At 50.9% G+C, this 15,655-nt stretch overlaps 2 protein-coding genes across 3 annotated transcripts in view; one reads left to right on the forward strand and one right to left on the reverse strand.

Annotated features, from left to right (window-relative positions):
- Positions 1-3,540, forward strand: part of PIGL (phosphatidylinositol glycan anchor biosynthesis class L) — a 40,697-nt gene extending 37,157 nt beyond the window's left edge. Inside the window, exon 7 of one of the 2 annotated variants that reach the window (XM_060283067.1) lies at positions 2,429-3,540. In XM_060283067.1, the coding sequence (XP_060139050.1) occupies positions 2,429-2,566 (138 nt within the window). In that variant the 3' untranslated portion in view covers positions 2,567-3,540. Of the gene's footprint in view, positions 1-1,497; positions 1,742-2,428 lie in introns of those variants that run through there. The other variant, XM_060283068.1, reaches the window with a different exon arrangement.
- Positions 3,369-10,887, reverse strand: CENPV (centromere protein V). Its single transcript, XM_035139956.2, has 5 exons — positions 10,585-10,887; positions 8,642-8,740; positions 7,044-7,113; positions 5,521-5,635; positions 3,369-3,508 (listed from the first exon to the last, which is right to left on the reverse strand). The coding sequence occupies exons 1-5, from the start codon at positions 10,869-10,871 to the stop codon at positions 3,384-3,386; spliced, it is 696 nt and encodes a 231-aa protein (XP_034995847.2). The 5' UTR covers positions 10,872-10,887; the 3' UTR covers positions 3,369-3,383.
- Positions 10,888-15,655: the final 4,768 nt, after the last annotated feature.

Consider the following 15,655-nt stretch of genomic DNA (forward strand, 5'->3'; position numbering starts at 1 on the left):
TCTTAAATAGACAGTATCTAAAGTAACTTGACTATTCAAAAAATCCAACATATCCAGAGTCCCTCGTGCAGCCCATTCCAATTAATAATAATAATAATAATAATAATAATAATAATAATAATAAATAACCCCACCCACCCAGCAGCCTTGAAAGTGAACTTGATGTTCTCTATAGTTGCTGCTTTTCAAGACAACCAGCCATCTGCACAGTCCTTTCTGCAAACACTGGTTCTACCATGTTCAAAACCAAGAGCAGGGAACCTCAGGGGCCAAATGTGGCCCTCTACAGCTGTCCAACCTGGACCTAGGATGCTCCCCAGGGCACCCCATGCAACAGCCTTGCTTTGCCCCCTTCTGAGTGCTCTTGTCAGCCCATACCTTCATTTAGGTGATGTGGGGCTGTTTCTGACAGGTGGTTGGTAACTGCAGGCTCCTGGATGCGGCCCTCCAGGCCTCCCTATCCGGCCCTTGGCATTCTCCCCAGGCCATGACTCTCATCACCCTTGTTTTGTGATCTCCTCTCGTGCTTTTGCCTGCCTGGGATGTGTCTTGAGCTGCGATAGCGGCTGAATTCAGATAATTACGTGCATGTATGTATGTGTGTGTGCATGAGACAGACGGACAAAGAGAGAGAAAAAAACCTCTGGTTTTGAGCACCCTGCGCTCCTTCGCTAGGAGAGGAGGGATATAAATGCAATAAATTGTAATATTGACTAGAATGTAGCCCACTGCAAAGAGGCCAAAATCACACCCAGGGCCCCACCCACTTTTTGCCTCTGGCCTCCACACCACCCACATGTGGCCCCTGTAAGATTATCTGTGAGAAATGTGTTGCAAAAAGCTTGCTCACTTTGATTTAGAAGGTTGTATTAGAATCCCAACCCCAGTCGTACCTTGGTTCTCAAATGGAATCCGTTACAGAAGTCCGTTCGACTTCCGAAAACGTTCGAAAACCAAGGCACGGCTTCTGATTGGCTGCAGGAGCTTCCTGCAGCCAATTGGAAGCCGTGGAAACCCTGTTGGATGTTCAGGTTCCAAAGAACGTTCGAAAACTGGAACACTCACTTCCGGGTTTGTGGCATTCAGGAGCCAAAACATTTGAGAACTAAGCTGTTCAAAAACCCAAGGTACGACTATGTGTGAAACGGAAGACGTCAGACCATTTGCCTGTTGAGGCCTGTATTGTCTCCTCTGGCTGGCAGCAACTCTCCAGGGCAGAGAGTGAGTCTTTCTTCTCCCCTCCTATCAGAGACCCTTTTTAACTAAAGGAAATTGACTGTGTCAAATGCTTGGGAGAAGAGAGAGGTTTTAAGGAGGTGCCGGAAGTATCTTAATGTTGGTGCTGGGCAGACCTCACTGGGGAAATCGTTCCACAAATCCAGGGCAGCGGCAGCAACCAAACAGGAGAGGGACACAAAAGGTCTGCTTCACCCAAGGCGATCCCGCCGATTCCTGACCCCGAGTTACAATTGAAAAGTTGTTCTCTCCTCCTTCCAGAGAGCCATGCAGTGTCACCACAGCCAGCTCCTCTGGTTCCGCCGCCTCTACCTGTTCTTCTCGCGCTACGTGGTGATCAACTCACTTCACAGCCTCTGACCGGGAAGGGCCTTCTTCTCCCAGGATGCTCGGAAGATTGGCAGGAGCGAGGGAGGTCCTCCTTAAAACTCACTTCGCCGAGGAGCAGGGCAGCACCCTCTACCCAATCGGGTGGCACCTGCAAGGTCTCTGCACGAGGTCTTTCCATCCCGCTGGTGCAGTCTGGTTGAGATGACGGGTGCCCGAGATACCAAGCACTGATCTGTGCCCGTTTCTGTGAGGCTGAGCAAGACGGAACTTTACAACGCGACCTAGATTATCCGAGAGATGGGCACGAAGGAGAGCATTTATCCTGGAACGACTTCATTTTGCAAATGTTTAAAATGTGCTGTCTTTTTTCAAAAGTATCTTTTTTATCATTCCACTTACGTACCACTTCCTGTAAAAAAAAACACCTCGAGGCGATTTAACAATAAATGGACACAGTTGCTGAAAAGGGCAGCCTCCCCCAGGCAAGAAAGTAAAGTCCCAAGCAGTGTGCGTGGAAGACTCAGCCCAGGGGGTCAGCAGACTTTTTCAGCAGGGGGCCGGTCCACTGTCCCTCAGGCCTTGTGGGGGGCCGGACTATATTTTGAAAAAACAAATGAACAAATTCCTATGCCCCACAAATAACCCAGAGATGCATTTTAAATAAAAGGACACATTCTACTCGTGTAAAAACACGCTGATTCCCGGACCACCTGCGGGCTGGATTGAGAAGGCGATTGGGCCGGATCCGGCCCCCAGGGCTTAGTTTGCCTACCCATTACTCAGCCCAAACCTCTCTTTGCCTTGAACTTTGGTGGGTGGTCTTTGGGTCAGTCACCCATCCTCAGCTGGACGTATCTTACAGGCTCACCTTTTGTGTGCTGAACCTCTTGGAGCAAGGATGGGATATGTAGTGCTTTCTAGATGTCGTTGGACTCCCAACTCCCATCATCCCCAACACCTGAGGCTGAACAGCGCTGGAGGCCAAGCAACAGCCCTGTGAAGGTCTGAAGGTTCCCCAAAATGTGTTTATAGAGCCGGGTGTGGTATAGTGGTCGCTAGAGTGGGAGAGACCCGAGTTCAAATCCTACTCAGCTAGGAGGCTTTCCCTCTGCCTGGGTGGCCTCTGGCCATCTGCTGCATCTCTTGGCCCAGTCTACCTCGCAAGGTTGTGGCGATGAGAAAATGTGGAGGAGGACCAGGTATCTCACCTGAGGAAGGGTGGGGTAAGAATGCAAACCGATGTTTAGCCAGTCTGTAAATAAACAGATGAAAATGTGATAAAGCAGACACTATTTTAACTCACTGAGATTGCAGGAGCCACACTGAGGACCTGGCCTTCAAACCCCCCACCCCCCATACACAAATGCCACTACATTATTTGAGAGGCTCCATTATTTACATCGTCACACGCAGCATGCGCCTCAAGCCTCTCGCTGATTTCAGCCTCCACCTTTGCCTTATAGAGTCCCGAGATCCAGGAACTCTCCAGCCCACCCATCTGATCCCTGCGTATTTCCTCCAAGCACACCAAGGAATGTAGGGAGCTTCCCTAGATTTAAGTTTGCATAGCTCAGTATTGTCTACACTGGCCGGCAGCAAATCTGAGATCCCTTCTGTTCCATTGAGCTTCCAGGTCAGAGAGTATGCAGCAGAGAGTGGTTTGTTTTTACAAAAATACAAGCTTTATTTCCCAAAGGTATTTGAAATGGAGATCTCTCTCTCTCTCTCAGCAATCCAGGATGGATGGGCTATTGGGCGGTGGTGTTGAGAATGAGCAGCCTAGGGGGCATCTGCCCTTCCAGAACGGGCGGGCCAGGTCACTCTTTGGACATACTCCTGATGGTGGGGTGGCCCTTCACAGCCTTCTCCCACTCCTTGCCATTGATTGCTTCTATGGTGACGCTGCTGACTGTCCCCTCGTCCAGGCAGTGCGGAGCTATTCCTGAGGGGAGGAAGAGGAGAGAAGCTGAATCAGGCGACGCTCTCTGACTCCTAGGGGTGGTCCTCTGAACTCTTGTGTTTTGGTCCCAACTATGGTGAAGCTGTGGCTCTGCAGATGCTGCTGGGCTCCAACCAGTGCCAGATTTACGTATAAGCTAAACAAGCTACAGTGGTGCCTCGCTAAACGAATTTAATTCGTTCCACAGGTCTTTTCTTATAACGAAAAAATCATCTAGCGAATCCCATAGGAATGCATTGAATTTTTTTTTAAAAAAAAATTGCCCATAGGAACGCATTAATTGAATTTCAATGCATTCCTATGGGAAACCGCGATTCGATAGACGAATTTTTCGTAAAACGCATTCGTCTAGCAAGGCAACCTCCGCTAGAAAAAACCTTTCGTTAAGCGTAAATTTCGTTAAGCAGGGCATTCGTTAAGCGAGGCACCACTGTATGTAGCTTAGGGCCCCACTCTCTTCGGGGCCCCCCCAAAAAAAATTAAAGGAAAAGAAAAGGTTGGACTGGATGGCCCTTGTGGTCTCTTCCAACTCTATGATTCTATGAAAAACCTGGATGTACATTTCCAAAATATAAGATAAAAAACAAAATAAAACCTACATACAGCAACAGTGTTTTGTGTTGTGTAGGCTCCTATTTGTTATGTGCAAATGGCTTTATATACCTATTAGGTCCATAAATTACCATATATATAGCATATAGGTAAAGGTAAAGGGACCCCTGACCATTAGGTCCAGTCGTGACCGACTCTGGGGTTGCGCGCTCATCTCACATTATTGGCCAAGGGAGCCGGCGTATAGCTTCCAGGTCATGTGGCCAGCATGACAAAGCCGCTTCTGGCAAACCAGAGCAGCACATGGAAACACCGTTTACCTTCCCGCTGTAGCGGTTCCTATTTATCTACTTGCACTTTGACGTGCTTTCGAACTGCTAGGTTGGCAGGAGCTGGGACCAAGCAACGGGAGCTCACCCCGTCACAGGGATTCGAACCGCTGACCTTCTGATCAGCAAGCCCTAGGCTCAGTGGTTTATTCAACACCAAAAAACAGTGGCAATTTGTTGTTGACAAAGGACAGCTGGGCATATAAAGGGCCCCCATTACCTTTAGTAGTTTAGGGCCTTATCAAACCTAAGTATACCTGAAGGAGCGTCTCCACCCCCATTGTTCTGTCCAGTGCCGAGGGCCTTCTGGCGGTTCCCTCGTTGCGAGAAGCCAAGTTGAAGGGAACCAGGCAGAGGGCCTTCTCGGTAGTGGCACCCACCCTGTGGAACACCCTCCCATCAGATGTCAAAGAGAAAAACAGTTACCAGATTTTTAGAAGACATCTGAAGGCAGCCCTGTTTAGGGAGGCTTTTAATGTTTAATAGAATATTTTATTTGATTTCTCTGTTGGAAGCTGTCCAGAGTGGCCGGGGAAACCCAGCCAGATGGGCGGGGTATAAATATTATTATTATTATTATTATTATTATTATTATTATTATTCCTGACTCCGACTCCCATCAGCCCACAAACATCATGGCTAACCAACAGAGATTATGGGAGTTGGAGTCCAACAATTTTTCAAGGGCCACAGGTCCGCCACCTGACAGCAGACTCAATTCTCTAAGCACTGGTTCTTGCATAGTCAAAAGGGCACCATCCGTACGCAGGATGGAGATACTGTCAGGCTTGGGAGAACCTTCCAGTTTTGCAGGAGTACAGAAATATTTTTTAAAAAAGAACTCTCACTGGTTAGAAACACCCCTAAAAGCACCTTATTGAGACTGGGGATCTTCAGCAGCCACAGAACGCTGACTTGTCTGGGAGTGAAGGAGAGCGACTGGAATGGAGTATACAGTACTGGGAAAGGGTAGCTGGAACCCCATGCTGCAATGTAACACGATCAGTAGCATTGGGAGGGGGAAGCTGTGCAGAAAGCAGCAAACCAAGGAAGACCCTCCCCACCCCACCCCACCCTCTTCAAGCCACAGGCCCCCTGTGGACAACTCCCTACCGTAGCCGTCTGGGTTGGAGCGGGGCGTGTAGAAGCTCTGGACGCCGCAGGTCTTGCAGAAGGTGTGCTGGGCGCAGTGGGTGTTGAAGGTGTAAGTGGCGAGGCTGTCGGCGCCCTTGGCGAAAAGGACAACAACAACAGCATGACAGTGTGTATCTATCTGAAGAAGTGTGCATGCACACAAAAGCTCATACCTATGACAAACTTAGTTGGTCTCTAAGGTGCTACTGGAAGGAATTTTTTTTATTTAGCATGACACTAAGCCTTTCTAGACAAGGTGCTTTTCCCTTTTGCGCCAATGAGCGCAGTGCACACCACAGCCAGCTTGTAAGGTAGGCCCCTGTCGGATCCCTGTAATCGGATCCGTCTGTGAGACTGCCCTTGAGACTGGCCAAGGAAGCCACAGCTGGTGCAGAATTCAGCAGCCAGGAAGACCTGTTCCACAGTGGAACGGTCTCCCCCGGGAGGGGCTGGACTCTCCTCCCTTGGAGGTTTTTGAGCAGAGGTTGGGTGGCCCTCTGCCAGGGATGCTTTAGCTGAGAGTCCTGCATTGCAGGGAGTTGGACCCTTCCAACTGTATGTGAAAACGGGGTGCTGGACTAGCCAGGCTCCCTTTGGTCCAGCAGGTCTCTGGAATGCCCAGTGGTGGAGCTTGTTCTGGGGGCGCCTGTTCCGGGGGTGGGGTGCACCTCCCGGAGGAGGGCCATAGCACGTGTTCCGGGGGCGTGGCGTGCCTCCCTGGGGCATGACACACATTCCGGGGGTGGGGTGCGCGTTTTGGGGGTGGGGCGGGCGCCCGTGATGGCGCCCCTTGGAGCCCGCCGCTTGGGGCGGCCCGCCCCTACCGCCCCTATCTTCCTACGCCCCTGGGAATGCCCTCACCCCCCTTCACCCACTGGGTCCCTCTCTGGGGTCATCAGCTGGCACCTCCTCCAGCCTCTTCATCATCCTGCTCTGACCAGCCCCTCCTCTTGACTTTTGCCTTGTTTCCCGTCATTCCATTTCCCTTCAATTAAATTGTTTAAATGTGTGTTTGTTCCCTTGAAAACCCCTTTGAGATTTCTGCAAATGGAAGCAGTACCAGAGATAGCATAAAATAAAATAAAGAATCCCACCATCGCAAGTGGAGGGAGAGAATCTGGCTTTGAGAATAGTCCAGCGGTCCTTCAGATGTTGCTGGGCTGCCAAATCCCATCATTCCACTGGGAGCTGGAGCCTTGGGACACCTGGGGGGCAGCCAGAGGCTCCCCCAGGCCTGGAACAGCAGCTGCTTGCTGCGTTCGTTGCCAAAGGCAAGAGCCGAGCCGTCAACTTTTATCTAGACTGGCAGCCAAGTTTCTGTGCAAGTTGTTTTGCAGCCAGAGAGGTCAAGGGGCAAATCAAAGTCCTGCCTGGGACAAGCAAGGTTATGATCACCATTGCAATTGGGAAAGGAGATTGGCAGAATAAGGAGAAAGGGTGATTCCAGGCCTGGGGATGTTGTGTGGCTGTCGGGCGCACCCTCCCCAACTCGCCTAACCTACCTTCAGCAACTTGAAGTGCGAGGCAGGAACGATGAAATGCTTGTTTTGCTTCTTCACACAGATGCTGCAACTGGAAAAGGCCGGAGAGAAAGATTTAAAAAGTCAGGACTAAGTTACCTGAAAGGCCACCTGCCCCCCACCTGCCCCTGCAAGATCAGACCACGCCCACCCTCTCCTCTGCTGACAGTACAGAAGGTGTCAGCTGACGAGTGGGAGGGCAGAGTTTAATTCTGCATTAGATTTACGTCCCAGTAGGGAACAAGATCACACTGTCCAGGCAGCAGGATTTAATTCCCTCTCATCAGCTGAGCAGGGATTTACAGCCCTTTGCAAAGAGGCCCTTTGAAGTATGTTGTGCACAAAGAGGCTTTTGCAAAGCATTTAAAACAGCTCAAGTGCTCCTATTTGAGCCTCCAGACTGAGGCTTGAACTGGGAGCACAGAGAGACTCACAAAGGGCTTTGCAAGTCTCCCTCCCTCCCTCTTTGTCTCAAATCTTGGGAGGAAACTTGCAAAGCCTTTTCCACGTCTCCCCACACTTCCCACTGAAGCCTCTGAGATTGGGAGTGCATGAGACTGGGACTGTGGGCAAAAGCAACACATTCCAGGAAGAGTTACAGGTAGGTAGCCGTGTTGGTCTGAGTCGAAGCAAAATAAAAAAATTCCTTCAGTAGACCTTTCATTGCCTACAGACAGCCACCCAATCTTAAACAACTCCTCACCCACAATAATACAACCACCAGACTTAACATGGACACTGGTACCAGAGCCTGCAATAAACCCAGATGCCAACTTTGCTGCCACATACACCCGGACAACATCATTACTGGCCCCAACAACATCCAACATACCATCTCAGGACTATTTAATTGCTCATCTTCTAACATTGTGTATGCCATCAAATGCCAACGGTGCCCTTCAGCTCTCTATATTGGACAAACAGGCCAAACCCTACGCCAAAGGATAAATGGACATAAATCTGACATCAGGAACCAGAAGACAGAAAAACCAGTAGGAGAACACTTCAATCTCCCAGGACATTCTATACAAGATCTCAAAGCAGCTGTTTTATTACAGAGAAATTTCAGGAACAGACTGGAAAGGGAAGTTGCTGAATTGGAAATCATTACCAAGCTTAAAACCATGGAAGCACCTGGGATGAATAGAGATATCGGATTCTTATCTCATTATGCATGATCAAGCTTTCTTTAGCACCTCAGCCCAGGACTAATTGCAGCCATCAGCAGCCATTAACACCCATCTACAGGTTTACCACTCCCATCAGCCCATCTCCCATTCCCACCCACCCCCACCACCCTCTGTATATATATAGGGTCTGACACTTCTGTTTCTAGTGTATCTGAAGAAGTGTGCATGCACACGAAAGCTCATACCAAAATATAAACTTAGTTGGTCTTTAAGGTGCTACTGAAGGAATTTTTTTATTCCAGGAAGAGTTCTCCGAAAGAGCAGCTCTTGTGTGACCATGCTCCTATGCCCATGAACGCGCTGTTGTGCTGGTGTGCTTTCTGAACGCTTTCCGTAAACCCCCCTCCAAGTGGAAAGCGTTGGTGGAGATGGATCGTGGATGACACTCACTTGCAGTCAAAGACGTGGAGGTCGGCCGATGCCCAGACCTCAAAGCGTACAGCCCCACAGTGACAGCCCCCTGTGTGCTTCGCCAGCCCTTGGTACTCGCTAGAGGAAGAGAGAGGGGGGAAAGAAAATAATAATAATAATAATAATAATATATTTATTTTTATATATTTATTGGTTTTATAAAACAAAACATACAACACAAAAAAGCACACAAATTACACAACAAAACAAAATAAAAACACTACAATAAAAAGATAACCTATCTATCTTCTAACATAAATCTTTATCAACTTCTTCCATTCCCTCCAAACTACGTTTCTTTATGTTACTTCCTTAGTACTTTCCAAATCTTGATTCCAATCTTTTTAATAATTATCTAAACCTATTAATACTTATAATGACTTGTACAATAGAATACAATTCTATTCTAGTTAAATCTTAAAATTCAATACAATAATAACACTTAACTAAATCTTAATACATAATAAACTTAACTAACACTCTTCTACAACCTCCTTTTACTAAGTAGTCCTTTGCTAAGAACTACTAATCTTACAATTCTATTCTGAATAAACTTTAATAATATTTTTTTTATTTATACCCTGCCCATCTGGCTGGGTTTCCCCAGCCACTCTGAGCGGCTTCCAACAAAAAATTAAAATACAAAATTAAAATACAAAAAGAACAGAGGTTTGTTATTGCTCCTTCTAGCTCTTTGCCTTGCTGGCCAATTATTTACCATTTCTGGAAGCAATGAAATTGCAGAAGATGAACTTTGTCTCTCTCACTGGGAAAGAGAGCCGGCAGTGGTGTAATGGTTAGAGTGTCCTGCTAGGACCCAGGAAAGACCACAGTTCAAATCCCCACTTGGCTATGAAGCTTACTGGGTGTGACCTTGGGCCAGTCACCTTGCCTCTCAGCCTAACCTACCTCGCAGGGTGATTGTGGGGATTAAAGGAAGAAAAGGAGAACCATGTACGGCACCTTGCAGGGAAAGGTGGGGGAATAAATGCAATCCCTCAATAAACAACCTTTCCAGAGCCACTGCCATCTGGTGAACTCCTTGACGGAACAGGGATTTAAAGTCAAGCCTTCCACATCTATTGACCGATAGCAAACTTGTTAAGAACATAGAAAGCTGCCTTTATACCAACTCAGGCCTGGTCCATCTTTCCCAGAGCTACTAAGAGCTGCCTGGGATTGAATATGGGGCCTTCTGCATGCAAACCTTGTGCTCTGTCACAGAGTTGTGGCCCTTCCCATAAAAGCAAAGTAAGATCCTAGTCCTCATGGTTCCGAATAAAGGGTTGAAGCAGGAACACAAGAAGCCACCTTGGTCTGAGTCAGTCAGGTCCCAGGTTCAATTCCCACAACTGCCAGGCAAAACTGGGAAAAGTCCTGCCTGAAATCCTGGACAGCGCCTGCCAATCAATTTAGAGACAATACTGCCCAATGGGCTGATTCAGCGGAAGTATGACTGGAGAGCTCAGTTTAGCTCCAAGGTTGCAGGTTCAATCCCCATATGGACTCGGTGATTATAGGAAGCCAGCTCCTTAAGCCCCCATTGTATTCAATTGGACTTACTCCCGGGTAAGTGGTGTTAGGACAGCAGCCTTAGACTAGCAGGGAATCCCCACCCCTACATTTAAAAAATAATAATCGTGAAAAATAAAGCACTCTTCTTCCAACTCTACGATTCTATAAGGGCGAGGGGGTTCGATTGGAAGGGTGGGGCATCCACCTTGCATTCCCCCCCCCAAAAAAGGTTGGGCGCTCCAGCAGGTGCAAAAACAAGGCGCTTCCCCAAAAAGGACGGCGGCGGCGGCGGTGATTGGAGCTTTCAATGCACGGGAGTAAAAGGGGAAAGCAGGTTGCACAGGTGGGCGGGGGCGTGTCCCGGATCGGGCCCCCTCCCCTCCATCCTCTCCTCCTCTCTTACTCACAAGGTGTCCAGCAAGAGCCTGGCCGCCTCCTCGCAGCTCACCCGCTGGCGCTTCTGGAACTGCAGCCAGCGCTCCTTCTGCGCGCCCAGCGCCAGGGCGCACAGCTCGTCCGGGGCGGCGGTGGGGGGCGCCTTGCCCGGCGGAGCCGCCTTGCCCTTGGAGGAGGCGCGATCCCGGGGGGGAGAGGGGATCGGGGCCGGCGGAGGCGGCGCGGGAGCCTTCCTCCCGCCGGACTGGGGGCCTTTCCGCGTCGCGGCAGCTGCCGGGGTCCTCTTCGCCTTCCCCATAGCTCTTTTTTCCCCACCTCCTCGCCACGCCGCCCCTCTTGCGCTCGCCGCCTCGGCCGCCCGGGGGCGCTCCAGAGCTGTGCCAGCGCCTCTGGTGAGAAGCCACGTGGAGGGAGAAAGGCCAGGAGGAACTGGGGGGGAGGGGAAAGTGGGGGCTCCTTCGGGGATGCCCTTTCCAAAATGCCAAGGCTGGGGGGGGGGGTGGAGCGCAGAAGGCCTTGAGACGCAGGTCGACCTGTAATAATAGCTATACCTTTGATGCAAGCACCACCTGGCGACGTTTCTTGCACAGGGATTAGAACCTCCAGACAACTTCTTATATGATTTGGTATTATTTTATTACATGTACAGCAGACCCATCATCATCTTCCTGGCAAATCTGGAACTAAACTTTATGCTCGGATAACGCTGATATTCTTCTGTACTTGGGCTCTGCTCTTTTAACCCTTGTGCAATGACGCTCATTCTATGTGCCTGTTTCGTAGATCTGTTTTTTCATCTTTTTATTTTCATCTGCTCCCTTTTTTAATATACATTATAAAATGGAAAATTTAAAATATATTTTAAAAAAATACCCCAAACTGAAAATGTCTGTGCAAGGTTACAGGTGGATTCTGAATCGGACTAGTGCTAAGCAAAGGGGGGAAAGGAAGCCAGCTGGCCTTGCTGCTGAAGCCACAGAAACCTGCATTTAGTGGGGGGGGGGAGTGTTAGGAGGGGGATTGTGGATTTACCACAAGAGGTGGCTGGTGGTTAATCTGGTTCAAAAAGGGGGCTGGACACCAAGGAGGCGAAGAGATCTGTTGAAGATTTCTGGTCATGATTCTGAATGCCTGTAGCTAGGAGTGAGCTCCTGCTTTTTTTGATTCCTGTTGGGGAATCTGGTTGGCCACTGTGAAAACTGGGTTCTACCCTAGTGGGCTCCCTTTGGACTGATCCTGCAGCCAAGCTCTTACGTTCTTATGAACCTCCAGGGTCAGAGGCAGTCTATCCCTGAATATCAGCTGCTGGGGAGCAACAAGGGCTGTTGCCTCCATGTCCTGCTTGATGGTTTCCTAGATTCATCCGATTGGAGACCCTTGAGCTGCCGTCCCATTATCTGAATGCCACATATTCAAAGCAACCTTTCCGGTATTCCATTCTGCCCGGTATTCCATTCCATTCCGGTATTCCAGTGTTCTGCCCGGACACTGAGGTCCAGCACCGAGGGCCTTCTGGCGGTTCCCTCGTTGCGAGAAGCCAAGTTGCAGGGAACTAGGCAGAGGGCCTTCTTGGTGGTGGCGCCTACCCTGTGGAACGCCCTCCCAACAGATGTCAAAAAGGAAAACAACTACCAGACTTTTAGAAGACATCTGAAGGCAGCCCTGTTCAGGGAGGCTTTTAATGTTTAATAGATTATTGTGTTTTATTCTTCTGTTGGAAGCCGCCCAGAGTGGCTGGGGAGACCCGGCCAGATGGGCAGGGTATAAATAAATTATTATTATTATTATTATTATTATTATTATTGTCACAGTGGCCGGAGTGGACTACTTCAGAGTAACGACGCTACGCAGCTCTGCATTTTATTCTTTTATTGGTGCTGCGTATTTACAGTGCTCAAGTCATTGCTATTTACACGGAGCGATGTTGTCAGTCGGTTTCAGAACCTCCTAATGGCTTTTGGCGCGTCTTTCTCCAACACAAAAGCTTTGGCAGACCCATCCTCTTGCCCCTCCTCTTCCTGCGTAATTCTGGAGTTGGGGGGATGGGTCTTCCCCCCTTACTTGCCCCTTCCTGTCCCACCTGGGACCCTGGCTCCTCTACCTTGCCTGAGCCTCGGACACGACTTCCTGCTTCCCCACTGGAATCGGAACTCTCCCTGCTTTCCCCTTTGCTCGGGGACGGGCTTGAACTCAGGAGGGGAGGGACTTCGCGATATCCCCTGTCCCTCACATCCACCCCCCTCCCAAGCTCTCCTTCACCCCTCCCCAGGCCCCCCCCATGTGTCGGTGACGACTGGAAGCCTAAAAACTCGGTGCTCTCCGAGCCCGTTGGTGTGAACACCTCCCCCCAGTCCTGCGAGCCCCCCCCTTCCGCCTGGGAGGACGGGAATCCCAAAAAGTCCGTGGCGTCAGAGCTGGTGGGGGTAAAAATGTTTTGCCAATCTGCTCCTTCCTCTGACTGGGTGGATCTTGGCGACACCCATACCTCATCCTCTGGTTCCTCAAACTCCGCTTCCCAGCGCCATGGTGAGCTGTTCTCCCGTGCCTCCTCCTCCTCCCCCTCCCTTTCCATGTGCCAGGGCTTGGGTCTGTGGGGAAAGAGGGCGTGAAATTCTTCCACCAAGAATTCCTCCTGTATCTGAGTGGCGGGAACCCATTCATTCTGGGACGGTGGAGCATCCTCCCATGCCATGAGGTACTCCAGGCCCCCCACCCCCCACCTTGAATCCAGGATGGCCGTGGCCTCATTGAGTTGCTCCCTGCTTTCCCTCTCCCCCCCTCCCTCGGGGGTTTGTTCGCTGTCTCTGAGCCTGCTGCTTTCCCTGTACGGCGACAGCAGCGATCTATGAAACACTGGATGCACCCTCATGTCCTCTGGCAGTGCCAGCCTGTATGCCACCGGGTTGACCTGTTGCGTGACCGTGAAGGGGCCCAGCCATTTGGGTGCCAGCTTTTTGCACCTCCCTCTGGTGGGAAGGCCCTCCGAGGACAACCACACCTTGTCCCCCACCCTGATGACCTCCCCTTGTCGCCTGTGGCGATCTGCCCCCTTTTTGTACGCTTCCTTGGCCCTCTCCAAGTGTTCTCTGAGCTGCTGGTGCACCGTCTCCAGTTCCTCTGCCCAATCCTCAGCCTGTGGGCCCTCCTCCTCCTCCTCCCTCTCCCTCTCTGGGAAAGATCTGAGGTCGCGCCCGTAATTGGCCTTAAAGGGCGACACCCCTGTGGAGACGTGCACTGCATTGTTGTAGGCAAATTCTGCTAGTGGCAAGCGATCCACCCAGTCCGTTTGCCGCTGGCTGACGTAGCATCTCAGGTACTGCTGCAGAATGGCGTTGACCCTCTCCGCTTGTCCGTTGGTCTGCGGGTGTCTAGCCGTCGACAAGCTGACCTCCACCTGCAGGAGGTTCATGAGCCGCCGCCAGAACCTGGAAACAAATTGGCGGCCACGATCCGAAATAACCCTTAAAGGTAATCCATGCAGTCTGAAAATGTGATCAACAAACAGTTTGGCTGTCTCTTCTGCCGAGACTGCCCTGGCACACGGTATAAAGTGACACATTTTGGACATGAGGTCCACCACCACCAACACTGCAGTCTTACCCCTGGACGAAGGCAGATCTGTGATGAAGTCCATGGACACCACTTCCCACGGCCTGTGTGGTGTGGCTAAGGGCTCCAGCAACCCTGGTGGCGCTGCTCTGACCACCTTCGCCCGCTGGCAGGTGGTACAGCCCCTTACATAGTCTCGAACATCTTCCCTCACCCCTGGCCACCAGAAGTGTCTCATGACTAGGTGAGTGGTCTTGTCCCTTCCAAAATGCCCCGCTGTAGGGTTGTCGTGCATCTGCTTGAGGACCGTACGTCGAAGCTGGGTGGTGGGTAGGTACAGCGCACCCTTGTAGAAAAGCAGCCCTCTGCGTTCTGCAAAGTCTTTTGCCTGCTCCCTCCCCCCTCTCAGTTCTCTGAAGATGCGGTTGGCAAATTCATCCGCTGCCGTCAGTGCTGTGAGTTCTGCCTCGCTCACCACTGCTGCTCCGCAGGACCATGCCGACGGGGGGAAAATGTGCCTTGGGGCTGGTGGCGCCTCCTCCTCCATGTACTCTGGCTTGCGGGAGAGGGCATCCGCCCTGACATTCTGCTCTCCTGGGATGTAGTGTATGGAGAAGTTGAAGTTCGAGAAGAACTCCGCCCACCGTATCTGCCGCTGGTTGAGCACCCTGGCCGTTCTCCAGAACTCCAGGTTCTTGTGGTCTGTGCACACCTGGATGGGGTGCTTGGCGCCCACCAGGAAGTGTCTCCAGTGCTGGAACGCCGCGTGGATCGCAAGAAGTTCCCGATCAAAAACTGTGTAGTTTCGCTCGGGCTGGGTCAACTTCCTGGAGAAGAAGGCACAGGGTCTCCACTCTCTGTTGGCGTCCAGTTGCAACAAAATGGCGCCCACAGCCTTATCAGAAGCATCTGTTTCAATGCGTAGGGGCGCGTCCTGAACCACGTGGAACAGGTTCTGGTCTGAGGCGAACACCCTCTTGAGGCTTTCGAACGCTGCTTGCGCCTCTGGTGTCCACCTGAACTTCTGCTTGCCTCTCAGGCAGTCAGTGATGGGAGCCGTAACTCGAGAGAAGTTCTTGATGAACTTCCTGTAGAAGTTGGCAAAGCCTAGTAGGCGTTGGGCATCTTTGCGCGTCCTGGGGCTGTGCCAGTCCAGGATGGTCTGCACCTTGTCCTTGTCCATTGCCAGCCCCTTGTCTGACAGCTTGTAGCCCAGGAAGTCCACCTCCTTGGTGTGAAACTTGCACTTCTCCAGCTTCACATACAGGTGGTTCTCCTTCAGGCGCTGTAACACCTCCCTGACGTCCTTCACGTGCTGCACTGGGTCGTTGGAGTAAATAAGGATGTCATCCAGAAAGACCAAGCATTTCCTGAAGAGTAGGGACCCCAGGACGTGGTGCATGAAGGCCTGGAAGCATGCTGAGCCCCCTTGCAACCCGAAGGGCATCACCAGATATTCAAAAGAGCCCAGAGGCGTGAACATCGTGGTTTTCCACTCATCGCCTTCCCGGATCCTGATCAAGTTGTACGCCC

This window comes from Zootoca vivipara, chromosome 15 (assembly GCF_963506605.1).
Source record: "Zootoca vivipara chromosome 15, rZooViv1.1, whole genome shotgun sequence".
Classification (NCBI taxonomy): Eukaryota; Metazoa; Chordata; class Lepidosauria; order Squamata; family Lacertidae; genus Zootoca; species Zootoca vivipara.

Bases quoted from the DNA above. Each gene is read 5' to 3' on its own strand.
- CENPV (XM_035139956.2), bottom strand. From the start codon at position 10,871: ATGGGGAAGGCGAAGAGGACCCCGGCAGCTGCCGCGACGCGGAAAGGC. The intron at 7,114-8,641 runs GTGAGTGTCATC...GGCCTTTTCCAG, and splicing joins CTCCACGTCTTTGACTGCAA to TTGCAGCATCTGTGTGAAGA. The intron at 3,509-5,520 runs GTAGGGAGTTGT...TCCTCCCCTCAG, and splicing joins CTCCAACCCAGACGGCTACG to GAATAGCTCCGCACTGCCTG.